The sequence below is a fragment of the Agelaius phoeniceus genome, chromosome 1, assembly GCF_051311805.1.
Source record: "Agelaius phoeniceus isolate bAgePho1 chromosome 1, bAgePho1.hap1, whole genome shotgun sequence".
NCBI lineage: Eukaryota > Metazoa > Chordata > Aves > Passeriformes > Icteridae > Agelaius > Agelaius phoeniceus.
In genome coordinates this window covers 88,593,803-88,612,038 of record NC_135265.1, presented here as the reverse complement: position 1 = coordinate 88,612,038, position 18,236 = coordinate 88,593,803, and the positions used below count along the sequence as shown (strand labels likewise).

At 35.0% G+C, this 18,236-nt stretch overlaps 1 protein-coding gene across 4 annotated transcripts in view; it reads left to right on the top strand.

Moving 5' to 3' along the window:
- The window catches only part of PTPN3 (protein tyrosine phosphatase non-receptor type 3), a 156,474-nt gene extending 140,395 nt beyond the window's left edge, over positions 1 to 16,079 (top strand). For all 4 annotated transcript variants that reach the window (XM_077182876.1, XM_077182865.1, XM_077182880.1 and 1 more), the window contains 5 exons: positions 843 to 989; positions 3,100 to 3,228; positions 9,225 to 9,370; positions 9,987 to 10,122; positions 13,741 to 16,079. In XM_077182876.1, the coding sequence (XP_077038991.1) occupies positions 843 to 989; positions 3,100 to 3,228; positions 9,225 to 9,370; positions 9,987 to 10,122; positions 13,741 to 13,818 (636 nt within the window). In that variant the 3' untranslated portion in view covers positions 13,819 to 16,079. The remainder of the gene's footprint in view (positions 1 to 842; positions 990 to 3,099; positions 3,229 to 9,224; positions 9,371 to 9,986; positions 10,123 to 13,740) is intronic.
- The last annotated feature ends 2,157 nt before the right edge of the window (positions 16,080 to 18,236 follow it).

Genomic DNA, 18,236 nt, shown 5'->3' with positions numbered 1-18,236 from the left:
CAGAGACCTGCATTTACTCACTTTCTGTATTACTAAGCAGAAAAAAAAGGGCTTTTTTAGGGAATAAGGATATTTTGTTTTAATTTGGGGAGTTTTTAAATGTGAAAGATGTAAAATTTCATAACCTAAAATATAGTGTTTTTGTGAAACAGGTGACCATCCTAATACACAGTGGGTGCTGCCATGTAGTGATACACTGTAATATGTGCAGAGTCTTTAACCAGTAAAAATTGTTTTATTTTTCCATACACTTCAAATGCTGAGATTGTCTCCATAAAACTAAGCCTTTTTTTCCCTCTAAATCCACTTATGACCATAGCTATGCTATGAAGGATCCAGAAGATAAACTAGAGCCTTGATTTTCCTAATCAATCAAGTGTAGGCTGGGAGTCAGGGAAAAAAAGGAGGAAAATGTGTATATATTTCTGTCAGATACATAAGCTAAGCACCTGAATCATATAGTCAATTATTAACTTCCTGTGTTTATTATCAGGCAATAATCAGCTTTTGCTGTACCTTTGGTGAATATACCCCAACATCATTCCTTACTAAATATTAAAGAAAATTTAGAAAGCTTTGCAGTTTCAAGTTTTCAAGTACATTTTCACTATTAATCTTCTGCTCATAGTTCAGCATGAAGGACTATAGAATCTGTGCTTTACATCTGTTCTAAATTAATGGTTTAAAAGTTTTTCACATATCAAATTGTAATCTTGATTGTCTTATTACTTAGCTTTTTTTGCTTTCTTCCCTCAAAACTTACTTGAATGAAATGCAAAAGTTAAAAAAGTACTTGAGTAGTGAGAATGAACTTAACATAGGATTTCTCTTTCTCTCTGTAGATGGAAATTCCTTCTGCTGGCATTGTGAACCGGTACATTGCTACTCAGGGGCCTCTTCCACACACATGTGCACACTTCTGGCAAGTAGTCTGGGATCACAAATTATCACTGATCATCATGCTAACAACTCTCACTGAACGAGGACGGGTAAGCGCCCAGGTCCTTTGTATGCTGAAAAATGTACTGTAACTTTGAACTTTTTTCCATTGTTATGGTTAAATAACCCTAAAGGAGGCCAACTTATTCAGTTGAATTATTCTTCTGAGGGCCAGGTTTCCTGAATTACTTAGGCAGGGCAGATAGTCCTCCTTTTGCTTTTTGTTATGCTGTTTTGCAAACAAGCCAGCTGTCTGATAAACAGAAATCACTGCATTCACTCTGTTGTGCTGATCAGACAGGGACTGCATGCTGTTGTTTTTTTCCCTGAGCATTGGCCTCCATGTGGCATTTTCTCTCCAAAAGATTCAGCAAATGTCTGGAAGCATTGAGTAGGTTGAGGAAACCTTGTAGTCTGCTGTAAAAAGGAGTCTGTCATTGTGGTATTTACTAGTGGTTAAAATTTAGCTTGCTTATTTTTATTTACATCTCAGGTTCCTTCCTAGAATTGCTCCGATAATTATTTTAATTATGTTTAGGTAAATTCTGTCTCTCCTTGAATTTTGGAATAGCACAGTGAAAATCTGATGTGTTTTGATTTAATTTGTCCTTTGTAGTTTTAAACATTGTTTTTAGATTAAATGGGAAGGTATTGGTTTTAAAGTTTTAGAAGCTGAAAACTCAACAGCTGGATTTTTTAAGAGGTGGAAAAGGTGGTGACTCCTGTATGCCTTCACTGTAGTCTCTGTCTGTATTTCATATGTGATCTGTCTTACATTATCAAATTTATCTGACACCCCAGTCAAAACCCAGTGTTTTTAGAAAGCAAGGGAGTGAGTATTTTAGGTCTTACACAGCATAAAGATTGAGATGTAAGGAAGTAGAGTTAAGCAGCAATCAGGTTTAACCACAGTCACATTATGTAGCTGCTCATGGAAGCAGACATTATTAAACATCACCTGATACAGAAATGCTTCCTTCATCTTTTGAGTGTATTGCTGTATTAATTTCCTTCAATTGAGGAAGACAGATCAGTATTAGTCTGGATTTCATACAGTTAGTTGGAAACTTCAAGGCAGTTGTTGATAGCTTCTAATCATCCTGCTGGTACCTTTGCACACCAGACACACCAGAGTTTTGTTTCCCTTCAGAAATTATTTAGATTTGCCCAGTTTGTGGGACAGCTTTCAGGCACAGAAAAAGAAGTATATTCTTGTCAATATCCCCATTGACAAGTGCCAGACATTTTCCTAGTCCCTGGAGGTTTTATGTTCCAGACTATCTCTTTCCAATGGTGTTAAGATTTGTATGATAGGACTTTTTTTTCCTCCTCAGTAATGCTTATTTTTTTTCCAAAATGAATACATTATTTTGGCTTAAATTTGAAGAGGAAAGTAGTTAAGATAAATTACTACAGTGAAACTTTCAGGCATAATGGTTATAATTTGAGTTTCAAGCCTCTGAAAATTGAGCTCTATTAAAGGTAAAATTAAAAAAATTTTAACTTTCCAAAAATTCCAGCTCGTGCTACTCTATCAATTTAAAAGTTACAGACAAAAACAACTTTGAAATTTATGCAGGTTGCAGTGTCACATCAAAGTTTTAATAATTTCCACAGGTGGAGATTCCACATTCTCATAAGGCTCTTGCTTCTGTGCTTGTCCTTCTTTGGGGAATTTTTTTGCCAACATCTAGTCAGAATTTCCCTTATAGCTTCTTTACAGTTGCCTCTTGTCCTTTCGTTGTTCACTTTCAAGAAAAGTGTGGCTATGCCTCTCCTGTAATCCGCTATTAGATGGCTAAAGTTAGTTTGACATTTAATCCCTGCACTTCTTTTCTTAAGACAAAGTAAATCTATGTTTATTTTCCCACATTATGCCTTGAGAAGTCATTCTTGCAATTACAGATAAGCAGCAGACAAAGCATCATGCATCCAATTTACCTGAATATTTATTATAAATCACTAAAACAGAAGTTTATGGACAACTTAGCCTAATATGTCCTGTTATTTTTCAATTTGGATGGAAAAAAATCTAACCAGCAAACTAAAACAGATTTAGTACCACTCCTTGAATTCCCTGAACCATAATACAAGAAAGAAGGCTGGAAATGGAAGGGCTCATATACAACAGTCTTGATGTGTGCCTGATTTCCTTTACAGACCAAATGTCATCAGTATTGGCCTGATCCACCAGATGTAATGGAATATGGCTGCTTCCGTGTCAGGTGCCACTCTGAAGACTGCACAATTGCTTATGTTGTCAGAGAAATGGTCATTACAAACATTGAGGTAAATGCTCCCTGCCTTTAATCATCCCCAAACAAGCTGAATGAATACATTTATAGAGGGGTAGATAAATGTTAGAATCCCAAATGCTAATACCCTTATACTAAGATAAAAGCTATGTGTTTGGCAATGTATATGTGTATATCTTTGTGTATGGATATGATGCATGTCTATAAACACACACAGACACGTTCATTTTTAAAAATAGAATATGTGTGCTTTATATGGATCAACATGGTATGATTATTTCTTTAGATCTTCTTCAAAGACACACTTTTTGAAGTTCTATAATACATTATGCTGTAATGCATTATGCTATTATAATACAGGTACTGCAATAAGCATCAAAAGGAAGTTTAGTGCTTTTCTTTAAACAGTTTTGCAATCACTGACTCTTCATAAGTACTTTGATTTATAAAGAGAGTTTTTTCCCTAAGTAACTCTGCTGTTTCAGGGATGAAATATGGGTCACTTGGTTAGTAGCACATGCAGCTAGAACAGCTAATAAAGGAGTGAAGCATAATAAAGTTGTTTTGAGATAATATGCAGAATCTCACCAGTTCCTTTTCATTGTCTTTAGTCAGATTTTAAAAATGAAAAAAGATACATACCTCTCAATTGAGATCCATATGTATCTCAATTGAAATGTGTTCAATTTATGAAAAATACTTATATTCCATAACTCCTAATACTTTCATGCTAATGTCTGGGGAGTTAGAAAACAAAGAGAAGGCAAAACACAGCATATTGTCTTGTGAAATCTGTGTTCAGGTCACATCTAGACTTCCCACAACCTGAATTGTAGGGGTTGAAGTTTGGTTTTTGTTTCTAAGTAGACCTGCATTTCTATGTTTTCCTTCATCTTTTTTCCAAAATTCTATGGTCACAGGTATTTTCTAAAAAGATGAAGGATTTATGCTATCATAAAATGTGTGAGAAATCACTGTATACTGTCCAAAGGCTAATTTTAAGCCAGTCTTTTAAATTTCTGTAGAGTTAATCAGCTTTTACTGTTACCAGAATTGCTAGTAGTAATAGTAAGTAGTAAGCAAGGAAAAGGCAATATCTGTTTTAAAATATAATATTTAATCCATGTTCTTACAGCATAACCAATCCATTAGTCTCATACATTTGTAACTTGACATTCTCTCACTTGACAGTGCATCCAAATTTGCTTTAATGTGATTAAGTTTCCTTTGCAGTCATAAACATGTGAGATGTCAGATGTGAGTACTTAAAGGTTTTTCAGTTAAGGCAGTTTGTTGTACTTCTATTTCTAGATATGAGAAACCACCCAGTCAGGGAGCAGCATGATATTTGTTTCTGTATTTTGGCCAATTTCTCTGTAAGTGATAAACCTGACTAAAAAGAAGTCAGCACAGAAGAAATTAACCTCACAAAAGTAGTACTGCAGCTATATGTACCCAAAATTTTAGTTCTTTTCACTCAAATTATTTGTAACTTTTATATATCTCATAAAATGAAGAAAGGTTTAATTTCTGGCCTTTTCCAGAACAAGATCAAAAGCTATACTGTAGCACTAACTTTGGGGGTCTTTGGGGTTGGTTGAAACTTTTTATTTTCTAAAAAAAGCTTCAGTGCACTTTGGGGACCAGAACAAGCAGACCAAAGGAAAGAAATCATGTCGTGAGAGTGCAGAGTTCATCACACAGTGCACTATTTTGTAAATTGAGATACGTATTTCTTTATGATCCTGGACAAAATTGCGTAAGAGGCCTGAAACAAATTTTCATTGTTTCCTTTGAGATGAATGCCTTGCAAAGTATGATTGGCCATTAAATTTCACTGGTTTTGAACCATAAAGAACGAAATAACAAAAGTAAGTGAGAAATGTGATGGCAAGTGTGTGCAGCAGCATAATAACGTATGAACAGTTGTCCAAGAAATGACAAATGCCACTTGCCAGAGTATCTACTCTTTAGAAACTGGGCTTCAACCCCGATTATTCAGACTCAGCTTTCAAGGTATGAAGCTCAGTGGCAAAGAGCTCACCTTTTCCTGCTTAGAAGATAAAAGAACCATTTCAGGGTTAATGTAGTTCTACACTGTGATTTTTTTTTTTTTGTCTCATTATTGAAGATTATGTTATAACTTCTGTGAAGAAGGACATTAACTGAAACATTGAAATGCAAAATCAATTGCTTGGTTTTAGCATAAGTAGGAATTAAGGTTGACATTTCAAGTTTAAATTTCCTACTTTCTATATGATTATTATGATTCTGAGTTCTGTGTGTTGATTTTCTGAAGAGGACACAAATCTTTTATTAATCAGGGAGAGTCTATCATTTAAGGTGAATGAAACAAGGAAGTTTGCCTTTTGATGTAATTATAATAAGCAAGGCTGCAAACTGCAGAAGGATGAAGATTGGATATTTTTGTGTCTGAAGGTCTTGACAGTACAGCTGTATTGCAAGTGCATTTGAAGCACTACCTGTGACAGACGTATTCTTTGTCAGGAATTTCAGCCCTAATGACAGACTCACTGGAAAAGATCATGTGCTTCTGAGCAAAATTTAGGATGTTAGCTTAACCACAATGAAGCTGCTTCTGCAGTTAGATATCTTGAATTTGCCCAGGCCGGGTAGGGACAAGTACATAATTTTGTTGGAGTTATTTTGCTGAAGAGTTTTGCTGTAATAACAGCAAAGAAGCACAATAACAAAGAGCTGGTGATGTCTTACACCTCTGTAGTTCCTTACTAAGTAATGTGGATCAATGCCATGAAGAAGCTAAATGTTGGCCAAAGGGCTGACGATAAACTGGGCAAATTACTGAAGTGTCCCTGGAGTCTGTTGTTTGAGCTAATTTTTTTTTAATCCATAATTTTTAAACTGATTTGGAGAAATACCAAATACATTAATTCCATTGAAATTAGTCCACATGAATGCAAAAAAAAATTAAATAATTTTGGAATAGCAAGGTGTACAAGGTCAAGTTAAGCAAAAATAGCAACCAAGCCATAAGCAGCTGTTGCTGTCTCACTTTCTCTAAGACTCATAAAACAGAACTAATAAAGCCAGATTTTTATGAAGAAAAATTATTCATTTATCAGTCGTTAGGATGATTGTCATTGAAAACCTCAGTGCTAAAAGAAAAAAATTGCGGATAAGATTTAAACTGAGTTGTAGAGAATAGTGGTTTGATTAATAACTTGAATATCAGAAGTTACCTCTTATTTTCCATTATCAGGTTTGTATAAAGGAGCAAGATCTGAGAGTAATAGTGTTTAAAAATAAATATTGCTAACAGAACATGTACTGTAGGGCTAGCTATAGAACCAGTAACGTTAATTCTAGCATTTTTTCATGTAGAAGTGCTAGATTTTAGTAGCTGTGATGGTCTTTTAATGTAAGTTATTTCTATGTGGGGTGTTGTTTGGCTGACATTTTCTGTATTTAAAAACTGACTTTCACTAGACTTGAAGATAATATGGTTTTAAAAAAGCCAAAAACCCTGCTAAAAATAACTTTAAAAATCTGGACTTCAACAGAGTACTGCTTTGACATTTTTCTGCAAGAGATATAAAAACTCCTACATAGAAAAAGTAATTCTAACATACACAAATATATTTACTGTGTACATTGCTAATAAAACATAACATGTTTTAAAATACTTGTGCATTTTGGAAAGCAAGTGGAAAGCAGAATAGTCAAGTTTCAGCATTTCGAATCATCTCAGAAGAGCTCAACAGAAGAATCAAAATTGATCATGCTAAAGCACAAATAGTTGGAAGGCTTCACTGAGGCTTGAGGCATACCTGGAATAATTAACAAACACCTATATTGATCTCTAAGGATGATTAGGGCACAAAACCAAAATTGAAGATGCTTACACCAAAAGCAGCAGCTATGAGGACTAAGTGCATGTTCTAGGTGTATTCTTACTCCAAGTCTTATGTAACGAAGTTTTTGTACCTAATGTCTGTGAACTATTTGACTAAATGCAGCTCACTCTATCTGAGCCTGAAGTACTGATATGTAAAAATTAAGTCAGCTCTTTCCTTTGTTCTAAGCTTGTAAAATGACTTTTTGCTTCTACTGATCACCGTCAGTGTTTCTCAGGTGTGCCACTGGCACTTATCCATGTTGTGTAGCTTTAAGTTCTTGAAGCACATGGAAAGCAACTGGATATTCAGTTTTGGATAATTTTCAAATTAATCAAGTCTTTGTTTCACCAGGATGCTGTAATTCAAACATCTCTGATTTAAGAGAATCAGCTCAAACTCTTACGTGTAATTGCTGCTTTATCTCATTTCCCTTTTGAAGAGGTTCTGATTAAGCAAGTACAGATTTTCAAAGGAGGACTTTTTAATGATATTTCCTAGACATATTTTTGTATTTTTTTTTTAATCTGTGGAATTTCAGAAAAATGTGAATGGTAATCATTTGATCAGTGTCAACTTTTCCTACTCAGTAGAGCTGGATAGCAAAAGGCCATGCATGCTTTTTCATGCAGAAATCCTGGTCATTGTGCATTTTTTCATGACATGGGTGGTAGATCCTGATGTAATTTGTATTACAGTGAGCTTGGTCATTAATGTTAGATTATGTTGTCCATGTGGGCCTTATGCTGTACCTTTTAATTGTTGATTGCTCAGGCTTTGCTTTTAAGAAGCAAAGTATGAGCTGTGTCATTTTTCTTTTTGTCCCTGCGGGCAATTGTAAATTTCTGCAGTTGTTTTGACTGGAATAAATGTATTCCCTAAGACTCTACTTAATACATAGGGAGTACTTATTCCATCTTTTGTGTCCTACTAGCCTGTTCCCTGGCAGTGGAACATCCTCAAGTGGGAGAGGAAAACAAGCAGCTGAAGACATTTAAAACAGGTCCTATTTCTTGTGCAGTTGTGAGCACAAGAGAAAAGGGGAAAAACCTTTTAAAGTCACTAGCATCACAGAAACCTTCCTGTGTGGACCACTAGGGAAAGGCCAGCTTTTATAGACTAATCCTGTCATAAAGGAGAGTCTTATTTCAGAAGGGTGCCAAATGTTAAGTCTGATAATGGACATAAATTAAATGCAGGTAACAGCTTAACTATTGCAAAATGTGTGGAAGGCATAAAGGAGCGTGAAGACTTGTCTCAGTTTGTAAAGATTGACATTCTCACTGCATGATGTTTCAGAGCTCATGAGCATCTTAGGTTTTTTCCTTCCCACCCTAACCATTAGTTACATCTGTAACATATCAGTTCAGCTCAATCTGAAGGCATAGATGATTGAGTGATTTCATAATCAAAATTAACAAAAAGCTAAGCTGAAAGAACTTCTGTAAAACCTCAGGGTTTTTACATATAATTCAAAAATTCAAAAAAAGAACTCTCTGTACAACAGAATCTTTTAACTAATTATATTGCTTCCATACAGAAAAGTATTCTCCTGTGGATCATACAGATGTCATTCATATATGTACAATAAACATGCGTGTATGAATGATATATATGTATATATACTGTTTTCTAACAGAAACCAGATTTGGCAAATGTTGCAGGCAACTTTATTATACCTGAATCTGTAAGAGTGCACAGACATATTTACAATAGATTGTATAGCCCTAAATCCCTGTTATATTGGTATTGTTCTCAGTAGTTCTGCTGTTCTCAGTTTCTTCCAGCCAGTTCTAAACTATTGTGCAGTACTGTTATGCTTATGTCTTAAAGCATTTTACCTCAGGTGAATCAATGATGTCAAAGTATAATAGGTCAACAGTCAATAAATCAAAAAAATTTAAATGCTTAAATCATGGAAGTTAAACTTCATACCTCATTTATTTAGAAAATGTTGTGCCTCATGAATTCTTTCTAAGAATTACATGTCCATACTTCACACTGAATTTTAAAATCACAAACGTTTTCTACACCATCTACCTCTTATTGCATCTGCAGAAAACACTTGCTGTGAAAAACATTACTTGTATCTAGTAAACATTAATACAGGAGTCATAACTCTGGCCATTTTTTTTAAAACTTTACTGTATTTCAGACAGAACAACAGCACACCGTCACCCATCTCCAGTACGTAGCTTGGCCTGATCATGGCGTTCCTGATGACTCCATGGACTTCTTGGAGTTTGTGAACTGTATGAGGCCAAAGAGAGTAAAGAATGAGCCAGTTCTTGTTCACTGCAGGTATTTGTGTTTTAAAACTCTAATTATAGATCGTTGAATGAGATGAAAATGTTAAACTGTGCAATACGAGCATTTACTGCTGATGATGTAAACACTGATGTTATATCTAAAGGATGAGTTTACTTTGTCTTCCTTTCTCCTGCAACCTTTTGGTGAAATGGCTTAGTCACATAATTATCACAGAACTGATAATCTGCAATTTAGTTTGTTTTCTGATTTTTATCCTCTACACTGTTGTAATCTCATTTTGAATGGTACTGCTAAAATTCTTTTCCCTGCTGTTCAAGTGTGTGTGTGTGATAAAAGCAGTCAATTAGATCTTACCTTTTTAAAGACAAAAATATCAAACCTGTACAGTTTGAGCAGATCAGTTGTTTAAAAATGCATCTACTTTAGGTGAGGATTTAGTTTTATTTATATTTTAAAATATTTTCTTTTTAGTAATTACCAGAAAATATTACTGAAGTTTCTGTAAAAATAAACTTTGCACTCTCTTTGGATTTTACTGGGGTCTTCCTGTAATTTCCAAGGCTGCCCTACTATTAAGACTGTGATATGAATTTGGTGTTTTGCAAAAACCTAATTTTATAGAGTATTCTTCTGTTGTATTTCACAGTGCAGGAATCGGTCGCACTGGTGTGTTGGTCACTATGGAAACAGCCATGTGCTTAATTGAAAGGAACCAGCCTGTTTATCCACTGGATATTGTACGGAAAATGCGGGACCAGAGAGCTATGATGGTGCAAACATCAGTAAGTGATGGAGAGGAAGCATCATTTTCTGTGTATACACTGCCCTTGTCAAGTTATAAAACAGGTCCACAATTTTTATAAAGGATCTAGTAGTATGAATCTTCAGTTGCCATTATATATCAAACTTTATATCAAACATTATATATCAAATAAATTTAGCATAATTTAGCATAGCAGCCAAGGCTGCTGCTAATGAGGTATGTATTTTTCTTTTTTAAAAATACCTCTTATCTTACCATGAAAAGATAATTGATTTTGATACATTGTAAGTAGTTAGAATGCCCAAAGTCAGACTTGTACTGATCATCTCCTCCTGGTCCTTTGTCTAAATTCTCTGCTAGGCTAGAATAATTTTTTGCTTTTTATTCTGGTACAGAACACCATAGGAAGTTATTAAGTTGAAGGTAAAATCAAAGTGTTTGTGGCCTGGTTTGAAAAGTAGGAAATAGCTTTTCAAAAGGCCACTTTAGAGTAGAAATTCTATAAGAACATATAGATTTTTTTTTTTTAATTTTGCCACTACCTAGTTGGAAAAAAACTAAGGGCAAGTTGTGTAGCACCAGTAACAGAAACATGAAAGTAGATGGCAATTTTAAGATAAAAGTGAGACAACTTGAGTTCATGAGAGCCATTTTTTGTCAGCTTTGGAAATGAGCATATTGACATTAGAGATGGATGAAGGATGAGAGTTTGTTCTTTCTTTAGGAGAGGCTGATGACTAGAATTCTGAGTGTGGGTTATATTGGAGAGCTAAATGCCCTATGAGAAATGAAAGTAAGGGGGTTTAAACACAGAAAGCCAACAATTAAATTGGGCATTTCTGTCTCATCTTATGGAAGAGGGTCGGGACTGTGTGATTGGAAGGGAGTTGTTTGAAGGGTGCCCTGCCTGTTCCTTGCTGAAGTGAAAGCTGAGCTGGTGACAAAAGTGGTCATGAGATGAAGAATACTAGCTTCAAGTTTAAGGAAGCTGAGTGTTAACTTCTGGAGTTGCACCTGTCTATACCCCTCAGGTTCTAAAATTACTTACACAAATTCAAGCTTCAACATTCTAGAAGTGGTTCTCTTCATGAGAATCAGATGTAAAAACCTGAAGTAAACTTCAGCTTGCCAGAAGACTGAATCCCTTTTGTTACAACAGAAATCAGCCAGAACTGTCCTTTCACTCCACACTTTGACATAACTGAAGAATACAGGAAATAGTAATAAATGCAGCTACAGTCAGGCTCCTGGTGTGGAAAATGAATATCTAAAATAGGATTCTTTACCTTGCTTACTGTGTCACAGAGTTTGCTGTCAGCACAATCAGGAGAGGGATGATCTGTAGCAGCAATACTGTGAAACTAAATTTGCTTGTTATTTCTGAAGAAGGCAGATACTGTTGTGAAAAGCCAGTGAGAAAACTGGCATTCTGTGCTGTAAAGGAGACACAGAAGCAAGCACTGAACTGTGAGAAAACAGAATACCAGAGAGCTGCGTGTTAATATTCCGATCTATCCTGGGTGCTCTATCCCATTCCCATCCCATTCCAGCCAGCCTCACTTCTCATATTTGAGATCCTGCTTAGGGTATCTGGGAGAAGTTGTTAGAGATTCTTCAGTTGTAATAAAGGGATTGTTCAGTTTTAATAGCCTTGCCTAGAGCATGTTCAGCTGCCCTATGGGGACTGTGTGTGCGCTCCAATTCCAAGGTGATATGATTTGCCGGGTACATGTTGTGACAGGGCATACTCAAAAAGAATGAACTGATCAGAGCTATTACCTGGTCAGTTTAGTGTCTGTTGTTAATCCTATGGAAGCTGTAGCTTCTCAAAGACCCCAGTAATTTTGTTATGTGAGCAGCAAAAAAAGCAAATCCATCATTCAACCAAAATGATGAATCTATAACAAAGTTGGTGTAACTCTATGGCCTTCCATGAAAAAAAAGAAAGATTAACCACTAAAGAGAAATTAGGTAGGTAAGCAATGCAGAATACATTAGGATGTACATAATAGAAGTAGCTACCAGCTGAGTGAGCAGTTAGAATACATACAACAGATAAGAGCAAGAAAAACAAGTAGTCAGAGATTGAGTCAGAGGAAGCAATGGTGAAGTGCTGATTCTTTTATTTGTTCAGTAACTTGATCACCCAAGTTAACAGAAGTATTGAACAGAGAGCTAAATACCACACCTGGCTTGTTCAGGCAGTAGAAATATGGAAATGACAATAACAGTGAAGAGACAAGGTAATTAAGAAATAAGAACAAAGTGTTATTGAAGGTGGGAGTAATTGACTGAAAGGTTGAAGAAAAGCTGGGAAAATCGAGATGCAGAAAACTCATTTCCACCTTCCTGTTTTCCTTTAAGTTTTTCTGTACTTAAAAGAAAATGTGTTGTATTATGTTATGGACAAGAATAACATTCCTAACTGCTGGTATATAGAGGCAACCTAAGGTCCTTCACAGTCCAAATGTTATCTTTTAGCCCCTCCCTTTGGGAGATGGTGGGAGAATGTTTCCAGATGTTTCAGAAGAGTTGATGGGAGCTGACAATACAAGAGCAGCTGGGAGAACATGTCAAAGATGGAAAAAAGGGATATGAAAAATAGGAAGCTTTGCTTCTCTGAATATATGTCATGAAACTTTGGAGAAAAGGGTTCATTTGGGGGTTTTGACAATAGTAGTTTCACAGAAGAAGTGAGGATGCTTTGATCTTTGCAAGTTCTTTTAAATTTCAATCATCTTGTGTTCTCAGGATTGTGTTAGTCAAAAAAATTTATTCAGGCTACCTGGATTTTTAGTTCTGCACTAGTCCTATTGATAATGTGTCTTTGTATCACTTTTTAGGAAGAGGCTTACAGGCTTATTCTTTATAACAAATAGTTACGTTACAAGGTCGTGGAAGAGCTAGTCTTTGTAATAGCATAATGCAGGAAAGAAACTCTAATTTGTGAAGACTTTGAGATCTAATTGAGATAAAAATGTTGAGTGAGAGAAGAATTAATGTGACTGCTCATCTTCAAAAATATTAATTTGAAATGTTTTGCTCCCCTTCTGTTACAAAAGGAGATATGTGGTCTGATCAAAAACTGAAAATAAAGTGACTCCTTCTGCAGTACTGCAGGTTGTTTGGGGGAAAAAAAATAAGGGTTTCAGTTAGGTAGTCACACCTATAGATCCTAGATGTCAACCTTAAATGTGCCCAGTAATATGTAAATGCAAGACTGGCAAGCTCAGAATACTCATAATAATCAGATAACTACCAAACCCCTCCCAAAATGGATGAGATATATAAAGAAGATAAATATCAAGTTAAATTTAGTCAAAGTCATGCATAGTTTTTACAAATAATTCCTTTTCCCTGAAAATTAAGCACGTATAATTTTAGTTTGGGGAACTATATTTTCCTTGGTGTGTGATTTTTTAATGCTTGTCCTTCAAGGAAGAGTAAATGTCAGCTTTGTTTACCGTGAACACAGACAGAGGAGTAGGATTTTCTCCTCCCATCCTTGTAGCTCCTCTCCTGTCATTGCTCAGGAAAAAAGGAAGCTGTGGATCTGTTAGTCCTATTCAATAATACTGTCTAATCAGCAGTTTAACTGAACATCCATAAATGTTTTTGTGTTTTCTTTTCTCCACAGAGTCAATACAAATTTGTTTGTGAAGCTATTCTTCGTGTTTACAAAGAAGGATTGGTTCGACCACTGGATTCCAGTTAGCACAGCAGTGAAGGATGATTTTTTTGCCTAAAATCCTGCTCTTTAAGTAAAGCAAGGGCTTGTTTCTGAAAGCAACTAGAATGGACTAGAAGCCCATGAAAAGACAGATGAGCACATATGAACTGTGGCACTTTAAATTTCTCAAGAAGATTGCTAAATCATGTACAGTATAACAAAGTCACATAGATAAATATATGACAGCAATTGTGTGTAATATGCTTTATTCACATAGACAACCATAAACAATCATGGAAACCTTAACACACATCTTTTACTGCCTTAAAACACCCTTTACTTTGGAAGTTACAAAGTTCCTTGTGTTTCCTTTGAAATAGCAAAAGGAAAACTCCTATTATTGAAATGGTTCATCTTAAGAAGGTATTTAATATATTTGTATCATATGAAAGCTCATTGAAGGTGAATATTTGTAACTTTCTTATTGGGATACTAGATATCCGTGGAACTGTAACCTTGACTAAAAGGCTGACGAAGAGCTTTAAAGGCTAATGCATAACTACTGTAAACTGAGCTGGAGAAATTTAGTATTCAGTTACCGTAAATCTATTAGTGAGTATGCCAGCTGTTATAATATGCTGCTTAGAAATCACATCTACTGTATGTGATGTGAAAATAATGCTGCAGTTAGGCATTTATGCAGGTGGTACAGTCTACATCTTCTATTGATCAATTTTAGTTGCAACTTGCCCTTTTGACAGTGACCTACTTCATACAGTTTTAGTTATTGCACCCCTTTTCTTCTGTTTCTGCTGTCCATCTCCTTTATAGTTTTCACTGCTGTTTCTATATGTGTACTGAAAACATTTTAACTTAAAATGAGGTTTAATTCTCTGTCATGTTTGTTTCCATGTGTATTTATGAGTTCTCAGATGTAAATGTGGATTAATGTTGCACACAAGTACTAGACTTTTGACTTACTGTATATGCAAAGTAGTCTAATCCAATACTGGAAGAAAAATTACTACTGAACCCATCAAATACGTTGCTGCTATTTCAAGGTGTGAAGCTTACAAGGGCACAGGTGTTGCTAGTGTTCAGATGGTGATAAAATATTGACTTGCTGCCCTCCAGCAAAGCGCTCTTATCCAGCGAAACACGACTCCCTTTTGCAAGAGTTCTCCAGATTTACTGTGTTTCTTGCTTATGCAGAAATGCAGTTAAATTCACCTGAAGATTTACATGGAAAGAAAGAATGAATTTGTACATTGATGAATAATTCACCCTAAGGTACACTGGTCTCTATTTCATTTCAGATGAGAGAATTGGACGTTCTGAACAGTATAACCACATTTGTATAATGTTAAATTATTTTGTGTGTGCTTTTTGATTAACCTGAGATAGTTATTAATTTTTTAATAGTGTTTAAAAAATATTCTAAGGGACTGTTTAAAACTCTGTTATTTAAAAAATTAGTCCTAAATAGGGTAAAATTTTTATGGGGCATATTAGCCAGATGTTTATATGTATAAAAGAGAAAATTAGATAATTTTTTTTTCAGAGAGATATATATGCACACACTTATTCAGATGTATTTTAGAATTATGGTTTGTATTATGGATATTATCATTTATAGCTGGAGTTTCATTATAGAAACTGTCACAGCTGTACAATATGCATCTCTCATGTTACTGGAAGACTATGTTTTTTTCCCTCAGGAGGTAACTAGAAAGTGCATGTAGGATGAGCTAAATTGCTGACTTGTCTTTTGTAGGCTTGATCCTTTCTCCAAGATTACAATTTTAGCTATAGCTGAAGAGGATGTCTGGTTACTGTTATTGATCAAAAGAGTTTTAATTGAGATGTGCAGAGTAGTTGGCAACATGGAAACCTTCTTGGCTTTGTTAGCTTGAATGGTGAATAGGTTTGTGCTCATCCTTACATAGTGCATTCCAAATTTCACTTCAACTGGAGTTTTCTGTAATATTTTGGATCATTGTCATCTTGCTTGATTGGGCATAGATTAAAAACCAAAAGACTGGTTCACTCTTGTCTTGCTAAACTGCATCAGGTAGCTTAATTAGTCTGTGACTCCAAATGTAAAATGATAGTGGACTTGCACATATTACTTGGGAAGCTTTGTTACCCGTGTGCCTGTCTGTTAAAACATCTACTTTTTTTGGTTTTTAAGTTTTCCTCTCCCAGGTCTCAGAGTCATCCCTTGCAGTTGGCATGACTTGCACTTAATAGTTTGTCAAGAAGTGAAAAAAGGCAAGAAAATAAATTGTAAGAAAATATTTAGAGCATCTTTGTGACATCTGTGTCTTTCATGGAAGTACTCATTGTTTCTTTGTGGTCAAGGTTATTCCTATATTCCAATTGCTATTTATGTTTCTTCATGTTTAATATGTACTTACCAAAGCACTGTAAATGTATTTCTCGTATAATTCCAGTCTCAAGATACATGATATAGGCTTGACTTGGGTTAGTATGTGTGCATTTAAAGGATGACTGTCATGTTGTGACAACAAATGCTGCTCTTGTTTTGGTAAACTTGGATGGGTTTGGTAATACCATTGGGGAGCTCTTGGATTTTTTTGACTTGTTTGAAATTGTGGCCACAGAGAGAATGCTCAAAGCTATATAAATAGTAATCTCTATAAATTTTTTGTTTGGTTTGTTTTTTTTTTAATACCTAGGAGGAAATATTAACTACACAAGTATCTTGTATATTGTGTCCATCTTTATTTCAGTCTTGCTGGGTTTTGCACATGTACCTGTAGGATCCATATGGGAGAATTGAAGGGGTTTTGTCTTCTCTCTGTAGTGTGTGATGACTTTGCACTGAATGAAGTATGCCTTAGATCTGATCTTGCAATGAAAGCATAATTATGAAAACATCTTACTGCCAACTTTTGTTTTCACAAAAATTAAGAAATCATGAAGATTTAGATTTAAATGGTCAGTTTGGGGGAATTTTGGTGGGAGTTAAAACTCGTGAGCACACAGTTTTTAATTGTCAAGCAGTTGGCAAGTGGTAGAAGATGCTGTGAAGAAAAGATTCTGTATAACCTTCATAAGCATTTTACCCTTGATTTTTCCTGTGCTGGCATGGTCGTGAAAATAAGTATTCAAAATGTCCGGTGTGGTGGTGATGGATGAAGAGGGAGCAATGAACCCTTGATGTTTTCATCACTGTGAAATACACTAACATTTATTTCTACGGAATTAAAGAAATTTTAACTTAGTGGCTTTATATTTGATGTGGAACTAAACTGCCTATTCAGCATGTCTTCAGAAATCTCACAGAGGAACACTTCTGAGATAAAGGTGAAAGGGACAGGTCTTGCTATTTGTTAAAAATAAGAAAAACAACACCCTAAACCATGAATGCCTTTTGTGTAACCAGATATATGAAATACAAGTCATTAAAATACAACCAAACCTTGAACAGTGATGGTGTTTTACACAAAAAAAAAAAAAGTAATCTAGGGGTTTGCTTTTAATTATCCTGTCTTTTAAGTGTTGATACTAAATTATATGCAGTCAAAATGTACCCACAAATTCAGCAATAAGTCTTCATATACACTCAGTATTTTTCCTTTTTTGGTGCCTCATATTTCCTACTCTGCAATACTTGGTTAAATATATATCTATTTTAAAAGAACTCTAGTTCTGAACTATATAATGAACTTTGCATTGGCTTTATAGTATGACACCTTTTTACAAAAAAGCTCTTCCCTATAGACAGTATTCTTATACTATCAGACTAACTGCATAAATGTTCAAAATAGATGCACATGGTTCATATTCAGTCAATTATAATTTAAACATAGTTATTTCACTGATAATGGCTTTATTTTTCTATCCTGAAATGTAGCATTTAAGTGCAAGTTTATTTGATTCTTTCAACCTTTCCAGAAAACATGTGCTGGGAAATGTTTGTATTTTGATTAGTAACCTGCAAGCAGTCTACTTGGTTAAAAGCATTTATTAATTGAAGCTATATGGAAGGTAAAGTTTTCATTAAATATTTTGTTCAAAGGCCATGTGAATGATTAATTCATTATATAAAACAATGTTTTGATTATATGGTTTTCTTGCATTTAAGTCCTGACACTGATAGTGCTCAGCCATCTCAAATGGCTGTCTGTTTTAACTGTAGTTTACATTAACAGTTTAAATATACCAGTCTAATGCAATATGATTGAGTTTTAGAGTACTTAACACTGTATAAGCTTCAAACAGTAGCATCTGCAATCACTGAAGCCTGTCATTCTAAAGAAAAAGGAAGTTTCTCCAAATCAAAAGAAGAAGTACCACCTAATATCAATGGATTTAACAATTTTTCAGCTTAGAGTAACTCTGTGACAGTAGCATTTGTACCACTCATATAAAGAGCAAATGTTGAGGATCAGTAATGTTATGGGAAAAAACAAATTGTATGGACTATAAGAGACCAG